Raw genomic sequence first — 14842 nt, 5'->3', positions numbered from 1 at the left:
CCTGGTTTTTAAAATGATTATTATTTCTGAAAAGTAGATACATAAGGGATTTTATTATTATTATTATGATAATATAATATAATATGATTGATTTAAATCATTCTGTCATATTATTATATAATAAATTAAAAGGTTTAATGATATATATATATATGATATACAATGATATATATCTGTGTCTTTATTTCCATTTGCACTTCTATACAGGATAATCTTATTATATTATTATTCTACAATATTATAATATTCTAGTCCCATTTTGTATCTCTATATTTCTCTGATCAAGTTTCTTTGAAGTTCTTACTTCCCTTACTTTTAAACCACGCCCCCCACCCCACCCCAATTTATTTTTTTTTTTATAATTATTTCTGATTTTATTATTTTATTATTTCTGGAGAGTAGATACTTCGGGATTTCAGGCTTAACAGGCGGAACTCTTTCTCATTGCTCTCCACATTTCCATAATGTCCGGCTCTGCCTGTGTGATCTCATGCATGACTAAGGGCCGGAGGGGGCGGGGCTTACAGGTGCTAACTGCGCGTGAAGTGAGTGCTCAGTGAGCGCTCGGTATTGGTCGAGCCAAACGAGCAGTGACCAATCAGGATTAAGAGCGCGGGGTGTGTTAGTGTTGGTATTCATGGCTGTAGTGAAGTAACAGGAGCAGGAAGAAGGAGATGGTGATGTTTGGATGATAAAAAACTAGCAGCGAAGTTTTTCTCTAAACTTTTAAAAGGCCAGAGTTACCACAGCGGGGTTTTAAATTCGTGTTTTGTTTTATTTTTTTCGACCCTGGAGAGCAGAATGAGTAATTTACTGCTCAGGTAAGGACGTGTTTCTCATTTGTTCACTATGTGTCAATGTTATCAAAGTAGTATGCTGTTTTATAGTTTGGTCAGTTGTTTGCATACTATTCTAGCATACTACTTAGGATAGTAATAGCTTGTGTTGTTTTGGACTAGCCTAAAATGTTATAACAGTATGGTGTGTTTTTTAATATATATTTCTAAATATTAGCATAGTAGTTTGGCATGCTCTTTAGTGTAGTACTTAAAAACATAGTTTTTACAGTAATATGTTGTTTGGACTATTTTTTGCATGCTAGTTAGTACAGCAGTATTGTGTCTTAAATATGCTACCATACTATTTTGGCATACTATTTAGTATAGTACTGTACAGTCAGTAGGAGGTGGCAGTTTTGTTACAGTAGTAATGTGGTTTTAGATTAAAAGGAATGTTGTTATCATATTATTTTTAGGGATACTATTTAGTACAGCATGTTACATAATGTTACCCTACTATTTTGCATACTATTTAGTGTAGTACTGAAGAGTAAGTCTTAGAGTAGTAGACATATGTATTTTTGGTCATAAGTTGTTTACACACTATTTTGAAATGCTATTGAATCAAGTAGTGGGTTATGTGGTGGGTTACTAAGCTAAAATGTTATAGTACTACTTCTGGCGTAGTGTTTAGTACAGTAGTAAGGTAGTACACTGAGTTTTTGAATTTGGCTCTAACAGATTTCTTGTATTTCGACAGGGTCCTGCTGTCTGCAGCTTTCGCCTGCCAAACAGTAACACTTGGATCAGGTAATGTATCTTCAGACCATTTCCATTTCAACGCCATTTGCATCTGACGTTTTAATACAGCGGGTGGCCCACTTTATCTGAAACGATTCCCGTTTCTAACATGGCCGTGTTTTTCTTCATCCAGCTTGTGAAGGGGTAGGATGTGGGAGTGCTAAGGCATCAGGAAAGCGTGATCAACATAGTGAACTGCTGAATCAGTTTAATGAAATGAACGCGCCGTCTGCAGCTGGCCAGCACCGGGGCTCGGGGGCCGTGTTACCTTTTATTGGACTCACTGGAAGTAAGTGATAAGCCATGTGCTATTTATGATATTATCAGGAGTGCCCAAGTCTTGTTCTGTATGTCCAAAGTCCAAGCACAGTTTAGCGATCCCCTGCTGGTTTGTAACTAATGAGCTGGATCAAGTGCATCTGAGCCAAGAAATCTCCAAACTCTGCTGGACTCAGGCTTTTTCAGTTAATCAATGTCTTTTTGTACTTGAGGGCTAGATTCATTTAAATCTAATTTGGCTTATCTATTTCCTGCAGTTCTTAACATTATCATATTAGATTTTATGTTTTTGTTTCGCCATTTGTTATCATGTATCATGAGATTTTTTTGCCATATTGCACGCCCTAATTAGGAACTGAAGTAGAGCACACAAGCTGGATTGCTTTGGCGTCCCTCAGGATTTTACAATCAAATGTGTCAGGGAATTTAAAATTTCTTCCATGCTGTAACATCTTAGAGCAGTGGACTGTTGAATATGTCCATGCATTAATGCACCATTGCTAACAGATATATGAATACCAACTGTTTAGTTCTGTGCGAATCTTTCGGGTGCAAAAAAAAAAACTAACAACTACAGCAATGCGTTCATTTACACTTTTTTATTTTATTGAAGGTGCTACACAGAGTCGTAACTGCTGTAAGAACGGGGGTACGTGCATTCTGGGGAGTTTCTGCGCTTGTCCAAAGCACTTCACCGGACGGAGCTGCGAGTACGATGAACGTGTCAGGTAACCGACTCGCCCACCACAGAAAGCATACTTTAAAATTCGTAATGCTGTAACACACAGAATGTAACAGTTTGGTTCGGATTGTTGTCTTTTCACAGGAACTGTGGCGTTATTCCTCACGGAGAATGGGTTCAAAAAGGCTGCTCGTACTGCAGATGTGGATATGGCATGTTGCACTGCTTCCCTCAGGTCTTTCATAGTGACTGTGGTAAGCGCAATGGACTCACCAATCTCACACTTTATGGGTTGTTTGGGCTTCAGACTTAATATTTAGTACCACACTAAAAAGTATGCCAACATAGTATGGTATTATTTTGGCTACATCCAAAACATCATGTTACTGTACAAAACAGAACGCCAAAACTAATATGATAACATTGTGACCAGTGTGTACCAGATGTAATGATATGTAATGATGTAAACAATCTGAATAAGTCCAAAAAAACATTCTACTGCAACAGAATTGCCACCTACTGACTTACTATTCAGTATTAACTATTGTATGCCAATATGCCTTAAACACTATACTGTAGTACTAGATAGTAAGTACAAAAGTAATGATATCATTTTAGCCTACATGCCCTACTACTTTATCAAATAGTATGTAAACTATTTACATAAGTCCGGAACAACATACTGCTGTACTAGATAGTATGCTGAAATAGTATACAAATAATTTACAAAAGTCTAAAACAACATACTACTGTAATATTTAGTAATAAAGAGTATGCCAAAATAGTATTGTAACTACATTTGGGATTATACTAAAGCGCATGCCAGCATCGTGTGGTAACGTTTTGTCTATCATACTGTCGTACTACATAGTATGCAAACAATTAACATATGTCTAAAACAACATACTACTATAAGATTTACTATTTAGTACTAAAGAGTATGGCAAAATAGTATAGTAACATTTTGGCTACATCTAAAGCATCATACTGCTGTATTAAATAGTATGGCAAAAGGAATTACAACATTTTAGCCAACATATCTTAGTACTTTATTAAATAGTATGCCAAGATAGTGTGTAAACAATTTACCGAAGTCTAAAACAACAAAATCAACACCTATTGATTTACTATTATTACTGCAATAGAGTGTCACAATTTTGGCTGCATCTAAAACCCCATACTGTTCTGTCAGATACTGATATAAGAAATGGTGTATAAGGATATCGCTGAATATAGCTGATGTATATTCTACTACATCTCAGTAGCACTGCATTGGGAATTCTTTTGTGCTCTAGTGGTGCATATTTTGAGCTTCACTGCCTTACTGGCTTGCTCAAAGCTCTCCATGTCAGCCGTTTATCTCACTCATTAATATCATGATAAGCGAGAGAGTCCTCCTCGGAGCCAAACCGCTCTTTATCAGCGATTGTCTGGAACAGGAATAGGCTGCGAAAAAAAGGTCTTCACACCTCATTCACTGGCCAAATAGAGTTGCGAATCCCTACTGGCTGGCGCTTAATTCCAGAGAACCCTTACAGGATTAGTCAGCAGGGGCTTGTTTTTCAGGTCTAAGCATGTGTTAATGGTCCCATTCCCCCCCCCCCCCAACATGCATCTCAAATGCTCAGTATGTGTATGCATGCTCTAATTGTGTATCTCTTTCTTTCTGGTCTGCAGACGATTCTCAGGAAGTGCGCTGGTTTCGTTCGAACGCCCAGAGAACACTACTGACCCACAGTCTCCTGTGTCTGGCGCTGCTTCTTTCATTTCTGCTTTGAAGACGACTCCAGGACTTGTTTTGATATTCTGCTTCGTCTTTTGGGCTAAGATGTTTTCAGGAGTGAAGGATAAGAAACAGACCATAAGAGAGGAAAGAAGTTTTATAAATGTATATATCTCTTTTTTGTTGTTGTTGTTGTTTTATGCAGCATTTAATAGCAGCACTGATTTTTTTTTTTTTTCTTCCAGTGGAAGCTAAGCATCGAGCTGTGTTCAATACAACTGTTTTAATGTGAAGGACCCTGTATAAAGGATTTATATAGAAAATATATTGTACTTGTATCAGTGTGAATTTTGCCCATAGAGCTGTATATGTTTATGATATATTTTTTTTTTCATGATCTATGATTTAATGTTCATGTATCCTGCCAGCGAATACATCCTTTAACAAAGTCCTGTCTTTATATGTAGTCAAAATTGTTTGTTTGGCACCACTCTTGATTGGGAGAGAGTGCGATAATGCTAAGATAACCTCAGATTGTTGACCTTTCCGTTATTTTGTTCCTTATCTTACACAAACAATTGCTCAGGCCAATCAATCACACTGGCCACTTTGACCTACCGAGTTGACCTGATAGATTATGGAAGGGATGTACTGTATCTGTCTGTTACTGAAGCAGTGAAATTGTCTCACGGTCTTAATTTTCTCATCAATAACTCAGACGATGGATTATTTACTGGTCTTAATTTAGCTGAAAACCACAACATCATAATTCGTCCTGGGCATGATTTCAAGTTGTACATGAGGAGCAAATAATGCAGTGTGCAAATAAAAAAAATGCAATGTGCAATAAAAAAGGAATATGAATGTGATTCTTATGCATTTGTAATGTTTTATATGGTTATAGTCATGGTTCTAATTGTCTTGAGCCTTTGTTTAAAATTATGACAATTATTCAAGGTTTAATTCAACTGGAATAGCTCTTAATTGAAGTCAAAACTAATGGCAGTTAAAACAATTAATACTCGTTTAAAAAAAAGACTACTCTGATAAAGGTTAATAAATGTTGCTGTATTTAAAATACCTAGTTAACAAAGTTTTTTTTTAAATCACATGATCCTGTGAGAAAGAATTTTAATATATGAATGGAAATATGTACAGTGGTGTGAAAAAGTGTTGGCCCCCTTCCTGATTTCCAATCTTTTTGCATGTCACACTTTAATGTTTCAGATCATCAAACAAATTTAAATATTAGTCAAAGATAACATGAGTAAACACAAAACACAGTTTTTAAATGAAGGTTTTTATTATTAAGGGAAAACAAAATCCAAAACTACATGGTCCTGTGTGAAAAAGTGTTTGCCCCCCCGTGTGATAAACTGTGGTTTATCACACCTGAGTTCAATTTCTCTAGCCACACTCAGGCCTGATTACTGCTACACCTGTTTGCAATCAAGAAATCACTTAAATAGGACCTGCCTGACAAAGTGAAGTAGACCAAAAGAGCCTCAAAAGCTAGACATCATGCCAAGATCCAAAGAAATTCAGAAATGAGAAAGAAAGTAATTGAGATCTATCAGTCTGGAAAAGGTTATAAAGCCATTTCTAAAGCTTTGGGACTCCAGCGAACCACAGTGAGAGCCATTATCCACAAATGGCGAAAACATGGAACAGTGGAGAACCTTCCCAGGAGTGGCCAGCCGACCAAAATTACCCCAAGAGCCCAGCGACGACTCATCCAAGAGATCACAAAAGACCCCACAACAACATCCAAAGAACTGCAGGCCTCACTTGCCTCAGTTAAGGTCAATGTTCATGACTCCACCATAAGAAAGAGACTGGGCAAAAATGGTCTACATGGCAGAGTTCCAAGACGAAAACCGCTGCTGAGCAAAAAGAACATAAAGGCTCGTCTCAGTTTTGGCAGAAAACATCTTGATGATCCCCAAGACTTTTGGGAAAATACTCTGTGGACTGACGAGACAAAGTTGAACTTTTTGGAAGGTGTGTGTCCCATTACATCTGGCGTAAAAATAACACCGCATTTCAGAAAAAGAACATCATACCAACAGTAAAATATGGTGGTGGTAGTGTGATGGTCTGGGGCTGGTTTGCTGCTTCAGGACCTGGAAGACTTGCTGTGATAAATGGAACCATGAATTCTGCTGTCTACCAAAAAATCCTGAAGGAGAATGTCCGGCCATCTGTTCGTGACCTCACGCTGAAGCGAACTTGGGTTCTGTAGCAGGACAATGATCCAGAACACACCAGCAAGTCCACCTCTGAATGGCTGAAGAAAAACAAAATGAAGACTTTGGAGTGGCCTAGTCAAAGTCCTGACCTGAATCCTATTGAGATGCTGTGGCATGACCTTAAAAAGGCGGTGCATGCTCGAAAACCCTCCAATATGGCTGAATTACAACAATTCTGCAAAGATGAGTGGACCAAAATTCCTCCACAGCGCTGTAACAGACTCATTGCAAGTTATCACAAACGCTTGATTGCAGTAGTTGCTGCTAAGGGTGGCCCAACCAGTTATTAGGTTGAGGGGTCAAACACTTTTTCACACAGGGCCATGTAGTTTTGGATTTTGTTTTCCCTTAATAATAAAAACCTTCATTTAAAAACTGTGTTTTGTGTTTACTCATGTTATCTTTGACTAATATTTAAATTTGTTTGATGATCTGAAACATTAAAGTGTGACAAACATGCAAAAAGATTGGAAATCAGGAAGGGGGCCAACACTTTTTCACACCACTGTATTTTCTTGCTAGAAGCCATCTTTTTTAGTAAGAGTATATCATTATATTCCACAGCGCTGTTGAAATCTCGATTCTGATTGGTCAGGAGGCGATTACAATGAAATATTACAATGAATACATTAATATAAACATGTGATATAAAAATCACATGTTTATATTAATGTATTCATTGTAATATTTCAATCGTTTCTATAGTAACAGCTTACCCAGGGACTTTTAACTTGTATGGCAGATGCTCTAATCTAAGCCTAATAATAAACAAAAGAATGTTCTTATTTAAGAAAGCAAAGCATACTGTTTAATGATTAACTGAGGATACGTTTGTTTATCATTTATGGAAGGAGTCTCCAGTGTGAGCACTTTGTAACAGTAAGTTTTTCGCTATAGGATTCTTTCTCGGTAACTTGACAAGCTGTTTTTTTTTGTTGTTTTTTTTTTGTCTTATTAACATCAAGAGAGGAAAAAAGCAAGGGTCGTGAGGGAACTTGCACCTGTATGGTTACAGCACCTGTAACATAAGCTATAACCTGAAGTAACTTGTTTTGCAGACAAACCACAGCATTTAAAGTAACTATAAATGGATAAAAAGTACTGTGTCATGCTTGAATTAATAAAAAAAAGTCACTGGCAAATTGTTATGATGTAAGTGGGAATAAATCTCTCCCACTTCCTGTCATGCCATGCCACGCTTGTAATTAATTATGTTCCTATAACAGCAAGTCCATACCTATAGTGCTTTGTATTTCTATTATTTCTCTTTTTATCCCTTGTATATTGTTACAGCCTGGCATTTCTACCTGATCAGCAGCATTACAGTGTTCCATTAATATCTGATTAGCCCAGGGACAGCTTTGTATTTCTCTCTAAGTAGTAAAGTTGCAAAATTACACTTCGAATCAGGTAGAGAAATAAGAGATGTGAGGGGAAAAAACTATGAATTTAATGAATTTAATTTGCAAACAATTTGTACGTATTTATCTTATTTTAGCTAAAGGCGATGGTATGATTGCTTATACAATATTTGAATTTATAGTTAAGGATCAAGTGAGTTGTTAAACTGAAGGAGATAGCCAAAAGAGATGGCCAAGTCTGTTTGTTTTTTTTTTCTGCTCTGTGTGCATGCAGCTTGAGGGGAGTATTATTTTTAATACTCTCCTTATACAGTATACATCCTTATAATGTCTGGTGGCGAGATTATTTCATCTGTACCATGTGCAATATTAAATGTTAGTCTTAAAAGGAAACTAAGCCTATAAAGCATTAAATGGATGATGCCACAATTAGATACAATGTTTTAATGTCCATTAAAGGAACTGGTTCAGACACAACTTAAACACTAATGCTATTAGAAATCCTATATAATACATAATTTATACCTAAACATTAACTAGAGTATGGGTTGTTTTTTGCTAATAGATGGGATTTGCATGTTGAACATCAGCATGAAGGCTCTAAAGTCTGTCTTCCTGCTAAAGACTGGATAGTTGTATAGTTCCTGAGTGAATGTGTAGCTCAGTAGTGATCACTCTCTTTCCATTGAAATGCATGCAGCCTCTTTTATTCTGGTAACAAGGGCAGGGTGGGGTAAAGTGCTCAGCACATTTTCAAGTCCTGTGACTTCCCCATCACTATCAGCACTGACAATGGACTCTCTCTGACTCTTCAATATGCTTTTTTTTTTTCATTTTACATCACAGTGCTTTTTTGCGAATGAGTCACTCCTTTACCTCAGGAGCCTTATTCATGTTAAATGGCTGAGAATAGCTTAGAGAAATCGCAATGCGCCAACTGCAAAACGTGTTCTGTTGGATTTATATTAAGCAAGTAACTCGACTGTTGTGTCGAAACTGATGCTGTTGATTTCTTCCAGGCACAAGTTTGACATTCTCAGTCGTCTTAGCACGACAGGCAATTATGTACTAAATTGTTTAATCCTTTACACAGAAACGCCTTTTCTCAATAGATTTGGTTCATTTTGAGCCTCCAGGCACCTAACTCTCGAAACAATCCTTTTTGTTAAGGAAGTTTTTCTTCTTATCTCCTTAACCTAAGCCTCTGTAGCTTCTGTAGTATGCAGAGACATTTCTTCGGATGCTCTAGGATAGATACGGAGGTGAAATCATTATTCAGAACAAACAGATAATGTGTTCTAAACGAATATAAATACAGATACAAATAAGAGGCTCAGTATTTGGTTGGTTTTTTTTTTAAAAAACAGCTTGCCCAAACAGCACATCTGGTTGAGAGTTGTGCATCAGGAACTGGGCTCTCACAGGATGCAAACGGAAGGTTTTTTATTTTCATGCTGTCAGATATGAAGCTCGTGGGAAAAGGTCCATATTAATTAATGTGAACGTGAGTCACTATGTGATGCATTTAGCATCCATTCATTCATTCATTCATCCTTAGTAACTGCCTGGTCAGGGTTACGGTGGTTTAAATGACTAGTTTGTATATATTTTGGGAACTACAACCAACTAAATTTGTTAGAAAATATTGAACGGAGGTGTGACTGTGTGAGCGGGATTAAAAACAGTGATGTAGCTGAGGTTGAGAAACTGTCAGAGCTAGAATTCATGGTGCTCTGAGTTTTTTTTTTAAAGCTCATTATCACTCTGGAAAAGAACTAAAGTTCACAAAAGTGTCGTTCTGATGGGGGAAAAAAAACAGGATTCGTTAGTGAGTTGAGAGAGTGATACTCTCAGGATTTATAGTAATTCCCATTTGCCCTCCTCCCACCATTAGCCTATCCTCTTATCCTACCGCTCCCCGCTGATACAATGCGACCCTTTCAACATTGCCAGTTCATATGCACAGGCTCCATCAAATCCCTTTGATAGAAAACCTGGCATGTGGGTTCCGCTGGGCTGAACCGACACGGCAGGATCCACCGAAATGAAAAGCTCGGATGTCTGGGATTACACGCAGGAAATCTGCCGCTCGTTTGTTCAAAAGGAGTGGACATCTCACTCCGAGGGAGCCACAATCATCTCCTCTGTCATGTCTGACTCCAATTAGACTCACTCGGACGAGCGTTGTCAGACAGCTCGTCCTTTATCTGTTCAACAAGATCACCTTTGCAGGGAAAAAAGGGAAGGATAACACAAATATGCAATGTGAAAATAATAATAATAATACTAAAGCTGGGGAGATTTCGAATGAGATCCATTTCCTCTCTCCGCAGGTGTTCTTTGTGGTCCACGTCCCTCTTTAGGAGGGTTTCATTCAGATTTAATGCCGACGCTGACAGCTGTAGATTAGCAGCTCAATCTGAGCATAATGAAGCAGGCAATGTGGTGCTTTGAAAAGGTATTGGCCCCTTCCTGTTTGTGATACAGTACATTTTTTTCAATTTTAGGCAAAATAACTGCAGCCTGGCACGTCTTCATATCATTCAATATCACAACAAATTTTAATCCAGAGTTTATTTAATTTAAAAACAAAATACAGGCAGGCGTTCAACCATGAGATCTCAAGATCTCCACTAGTTTTGACTACACAACTCTAAAACTTTCATTCTTTTTCCCTTTTCAGCCATTCTGCTGTGGATCTGCCTTTGTGTTTTAGATCATTGTCTTCCTGTATGACCCACTTCAGCTCCAGCTCATGGATGGACGATCAGATATTCCCTTTTTCAATATTTTCTGACACAGAACAGAATTTATTGTTCCTCCAGTTCCACACTTCTCATTTAGCACTGAGAGATATTTTAGCAATAGATACTTGACTGGATCCACAGAATTTCATTTGCTGAGCGTGCACTGAAGATCAATATGTTGTAGTTATTAATCTTTCTGCATATGAACATTAGAGATGAGGTCTGAAAGCTGAGAAAAGGAAGAAGATGTGATTATAGAGGCTGTGTCTGGCTGAGCAAGACTGAACACACACACACACACACACACTCATTGAGTCCTTTTTGGCTGAACATAGGGCAGAAATAAGCAGAAAGGTGTGGGCCCTTAAAGTCAGCATCAAGTTTCAGAGGTCATATGACAAAGCAAGGGTCTGTGAATTAAAAATTAAATGTATCGTTTCCATAGTAACAAGTCATTCACAGGGACTTTTATGAATATCAGATGCTCCACATAATCGAGGACTAATAATAAATGGATTAAAATGTGCTTTTACAAAGAAAAAAAGAAAACCGTATAATCATTAATATGGAGACGTTTTCTGCAAGTAGATGTGTATTTAACAATTTTGGAAGGAGTCTCCAGTGTCAGTTCTTTGTGCCTGTTGCTTTAAAATTTTTTGCTGTGGGAAACTCAAAGGATGAATCCTTTTTTCCATCTTATTAAGGTCAAGAGGGAGAAGAAAAGAGAGGTTGGTGAGGAAAGAACTGTTTATAGCTGCTGAATTGTAAGCGATAACAGGAACTTGCTTGTTTTATAATATTACCATAAAAGGATAAAAAAGTATGTCATTCTTTAATAAATAAATATAGAAATGCAATTGCTTACCAATCACTGTGATATAAAAAAGGAATAAAACATGTAATTTTTTTTTTTTATCTTAATTATCTTTCCTGATATTTGACTGGTGGTGTGCTGTTCTTCCTAAGGAATGCTATGTTTGCTTTAGATTAGACATGCTGTCCAAAAAATCCTGCATTCACGACTGTCCACAGAGCCTTTTCTCAAAAGGTTAATAAACGAAAAACCCAGATGAGCGTTGATATACTTCTCAGTCAAACAGCACTTTCTGTCTTGCTGCTCTCCCATGACGCCCATCTTTGCCCTGTCCGTTTCTGATTGAAGAGTCACGAGCGCTGACCTTAATTGAAGCAAAAAAGTCGGCAGCACTGCACTTGTGGAGACATTTTGCCAGAGTGACCACTCTTGAGAAGATTCACTGCTCGCTTCAAGTGTTCTACTGCAGGAGACTGTGGCTTAGTGGAATCATGGGACTTAAAAATGGCGCTGTTGCCCTTTCCAGCCTGATAGTTACCATAATCATAGGCAGCTCTGGGAATTTCTTTTGATTATGGTATAATGTGTGGAATTCTGTCTGCTGGTAAAACTGGTAAGGGTCAGAATAAGTGAGGTGTATACTGAGCAGAGCTGGCTATAATCAAGCCTGCTTGTGTTCACTCAGCCAACTCTAATGATCCCTTTAATTGGGTTGATTTAAACATGCGGACAATCGGATTGCGGCTAATTGTTGGACAACATTGCTCACTGAATAATTAAATAAATATTCTGTGATTTGCTCATGCAGACTTTTTTAAATTCCTCATTCAATTTTTCATGTTTGTCAAAATGTAAATAATATTCCACAGCATTATACGCTTAATATTTCTTGACAGCTGAATTTTATACATTATATCATGTCATACCAATAACAATATTCACCCCATCTCTCTTTTTTTCTGTTTCTCTCTCTCTCTCCTTCTGGACTACAGCTCCAGAATGCTATTCATCGGTGGCAAATGCCTCTGCTGTATGGCAGTAAACAATGGTGGATGGGGTAAACAAACCCTAGTGACCCTCTCTAACAGGGTGGGAATGGAAGGTTAGCAGGAAAGTGTTGTCTGACTTACACTCACACATCGAGCAATGCCATATATCACACCAGCCAGGGACATATTTACCCTTAACAAGCATGAGGGGGAAGGTATCGGAGGTTCAACGACCTGAAAGCCTGCTGGTGTTGGACAAATTTGATTCTTACAAGTATTTTTGTTTGTTTGTTTGTTGGTTTTGTTTTCCTAATGTATAATTATTTATGCAAATTATTGTATGCCAAAATTCAATATAAAAGCTAACAGTAAATCATTTTTTTCTATAATCAGAAGCAAAAATCCTGGTTTTTAGATTCTACACAGTTGTGAAATTTTACATTTCCCAAAATGTTGATGTATTCACATTAGATTTTAAACTGAAAAGTGGCAGAAAATCTGTATTTCACATTGAAGACACTCTCGATAGAAAGACTTTTACAGAAAAGTTTGCAGTAATATCATTTCTTTAATAGTGCAAGAGAATACCATGCACTATTATATAAAAATATTTGACGTCTTAGTAGAAATAACTATTAATGATTTTTAAAGCAGGTAATAAGGTGTTAAGTATTCTGTTCATTCTGCTACTTTAAAACCAGAAGTAGAACAACAAGAAGAAAAAGAAAAGAAACAGATTAGTAGTAAGCAAATCACAAGCATAAGGGAAAGAAACCCATGTACAGTGGGGTCCAAAAGTCTGAGAGCACTAAGTGAAGATGTTTCTATTTTGTGCTATTTTCAAATTTAATACATCTTTCATTACATATTATATTATCAGCAATAACTTGCGTGAAAAGTAGAATCTTAGAAATATTTACATGAATTTCAGACTTTCTTAGTATTTGGTATGTCCTCCATTTTGCTTTAATGAAAGCGTGGACTCGAGCCGGTATGGACTCCACAAGTTGGTGTTAGATCAAATCTGTCAGAATGTCATCTGAACACATGCTACAATGGAAGATATAAGACTCAAGACTCAAGGAAAAGCTGACCTTTTGTACAAAGGCGTTAACGTGGTTAATATCAATATCAAATCTGCTTAAAATTTAAAACAGTGCCCTAGAATGTCCAGGTGACTGAGACCTTGAATATTCAAGATATTGAACATTTCCTTTCTTTGTTTTACAATTCTAAAAAGTTCTCTTCTTTGAACCCTACTCTATATGCATATATACATATTATAGTATACAGTATATCCACAATCCAGTTAAATAAACCTTTAGGGCAGAATTAAATATTAAAAACTTTTTTAAATGACATTCCCATGATATCAGTGTTAAGAACAATGTTAAGAATTGTTAGCAGCCATTAAAAGACATACAGCCACTCCAGTAAACCCCTTGGATAGGGTCACGTCAGTCTCAGCATACATAATAGAGGATTTGCTCTTGCCCTTCATAACCGCCTTTATTACAACCATCATTCATTGCACTAGATTAGTCTTTCTTTTTCATCTTCCACTTTCATATTCTCTTTTTTTCACCTTATCATTCTCACTTTCACTGTCTTGATCTATGTTGGTGCCATGCACCATTCTTCCTTCCTGTTTGTTCATTCCTACATCAGAGGCTTCTCTGCTTATCTGTTGGGCAGTGTGTCAATAGCACAGACCCTGCAGATACTTCCCAGGCCATCTGGTTTCCACACCGCTGCCAAACTCCAGAGCAGCAGCTGTGTACAGGCTGTGAGTGGTAACAGTCCTATAAAGAACCCGAAATACCAATTATGTTCCAGTCTTATCTTAACAGGCCCAGAGTCCTGACCCTGAACACACTGCCAAGAGCCAGGTTAACGGAGCCAACGGGAGCCTGATTGCCTCTGGAATGGGGCACACAACGTTTCAGCCCAAAGCCAGTGACAATTTCAGGGCAATAAGTCTCATCATTACCCAAAAGACAGCTCGCATTGGGCAAATGACAACTTGATTAATAGAGTAAGCGATGAAGTGTGTGGTCCAAACATACTCATCTTCCTGTCTCAACCAGTGAATTATCCCAGAGGTCCAATGAATGAACTATCTGAAGCCCAAACCAGACCTCAAAACTGAAGCTGAAAAACTCCAAGACTATCTCTTGAGGTTTTAGAAAGCCTCGGACTTAATAACTGAATCTGTGTTACTCTGTCAAATTCATAAGCAACCAATTAAAATGGTTAAAATTTTTATATAATTCTATGTACTTTGATGTATTTTGAAGTTGCAACTTTGGATAATGGAAATTCCTACCACTTTTGTTGGAGTTAAGACATGTTAAGATAGTACACTTGCAGAAATAAAGATACCAAACTGTACATTTTTGCTGGAGTGGTACCATCAAC

General features: G+C 37.4%; 1 protein-coding gene across 2 annotated transcripts; it reads left to right on the top strand.

Annotated features, from left to right (window-relative positions):
* Window positions 1-560: 560 nt before the first annotated feature.
* Window positions 561-5138, top strand: tdgf1 (teratocarcinoma-derived growth factor 1). Of its 2 annotated transcripts, XR_004579784.2 has the most exons (7): window positions 561-821; window positions 1540-1589; window positions 1714-1869; window positions 2473-2587; window positions 2686-2795; window positions 4219-4429; window positions 4510-5137. XR_004579784.2 is itself a non-coding variant. In XM_026943950.3 (6 exons), exons 1-6 carry the CDS (start codon window positions 802-804, stop codon window positions 4317-4319), a joined length of 552 nt encoding a protein of 183 aa, XP_026799751.1. In that variant the 5' UTR covers window positions 684-801; the 3' UTR covers window positions 4320-5138. The 2 variants fall into 2 exon arrangements, 1 of the variants encoding a protein (XP_026799751.1); XM_026943950.3 differs by having other exon boundaries at window positions 684-821; window positions 4219-5138.
* The last annotated feature ends 9704 nt before the right edge of the window (window positions 5139-14842 follow it).

This window comes from Pangasianodon hypophthalmus, chromosome 17 (assembly GCF_027358585.1).
Source record: "Pangasianodon hypophthalmus isolate fPanHyp1 chromosome 17, fPanHyp1.pri, whole genome shotgun sequence".
Taxonomy (NCBI): domain Eukaryota; kingdom Metazoa; phylum Chordata; class Actinopteri; order Siluriformes; family Pangasiidae; genus Pangasianodon; species Pangasianodon hypophthalmus.
Note: the sequence above shows the minus strand (reverse complement) of the source record. Positions and strands in the feature narration are given on the sequence as shown.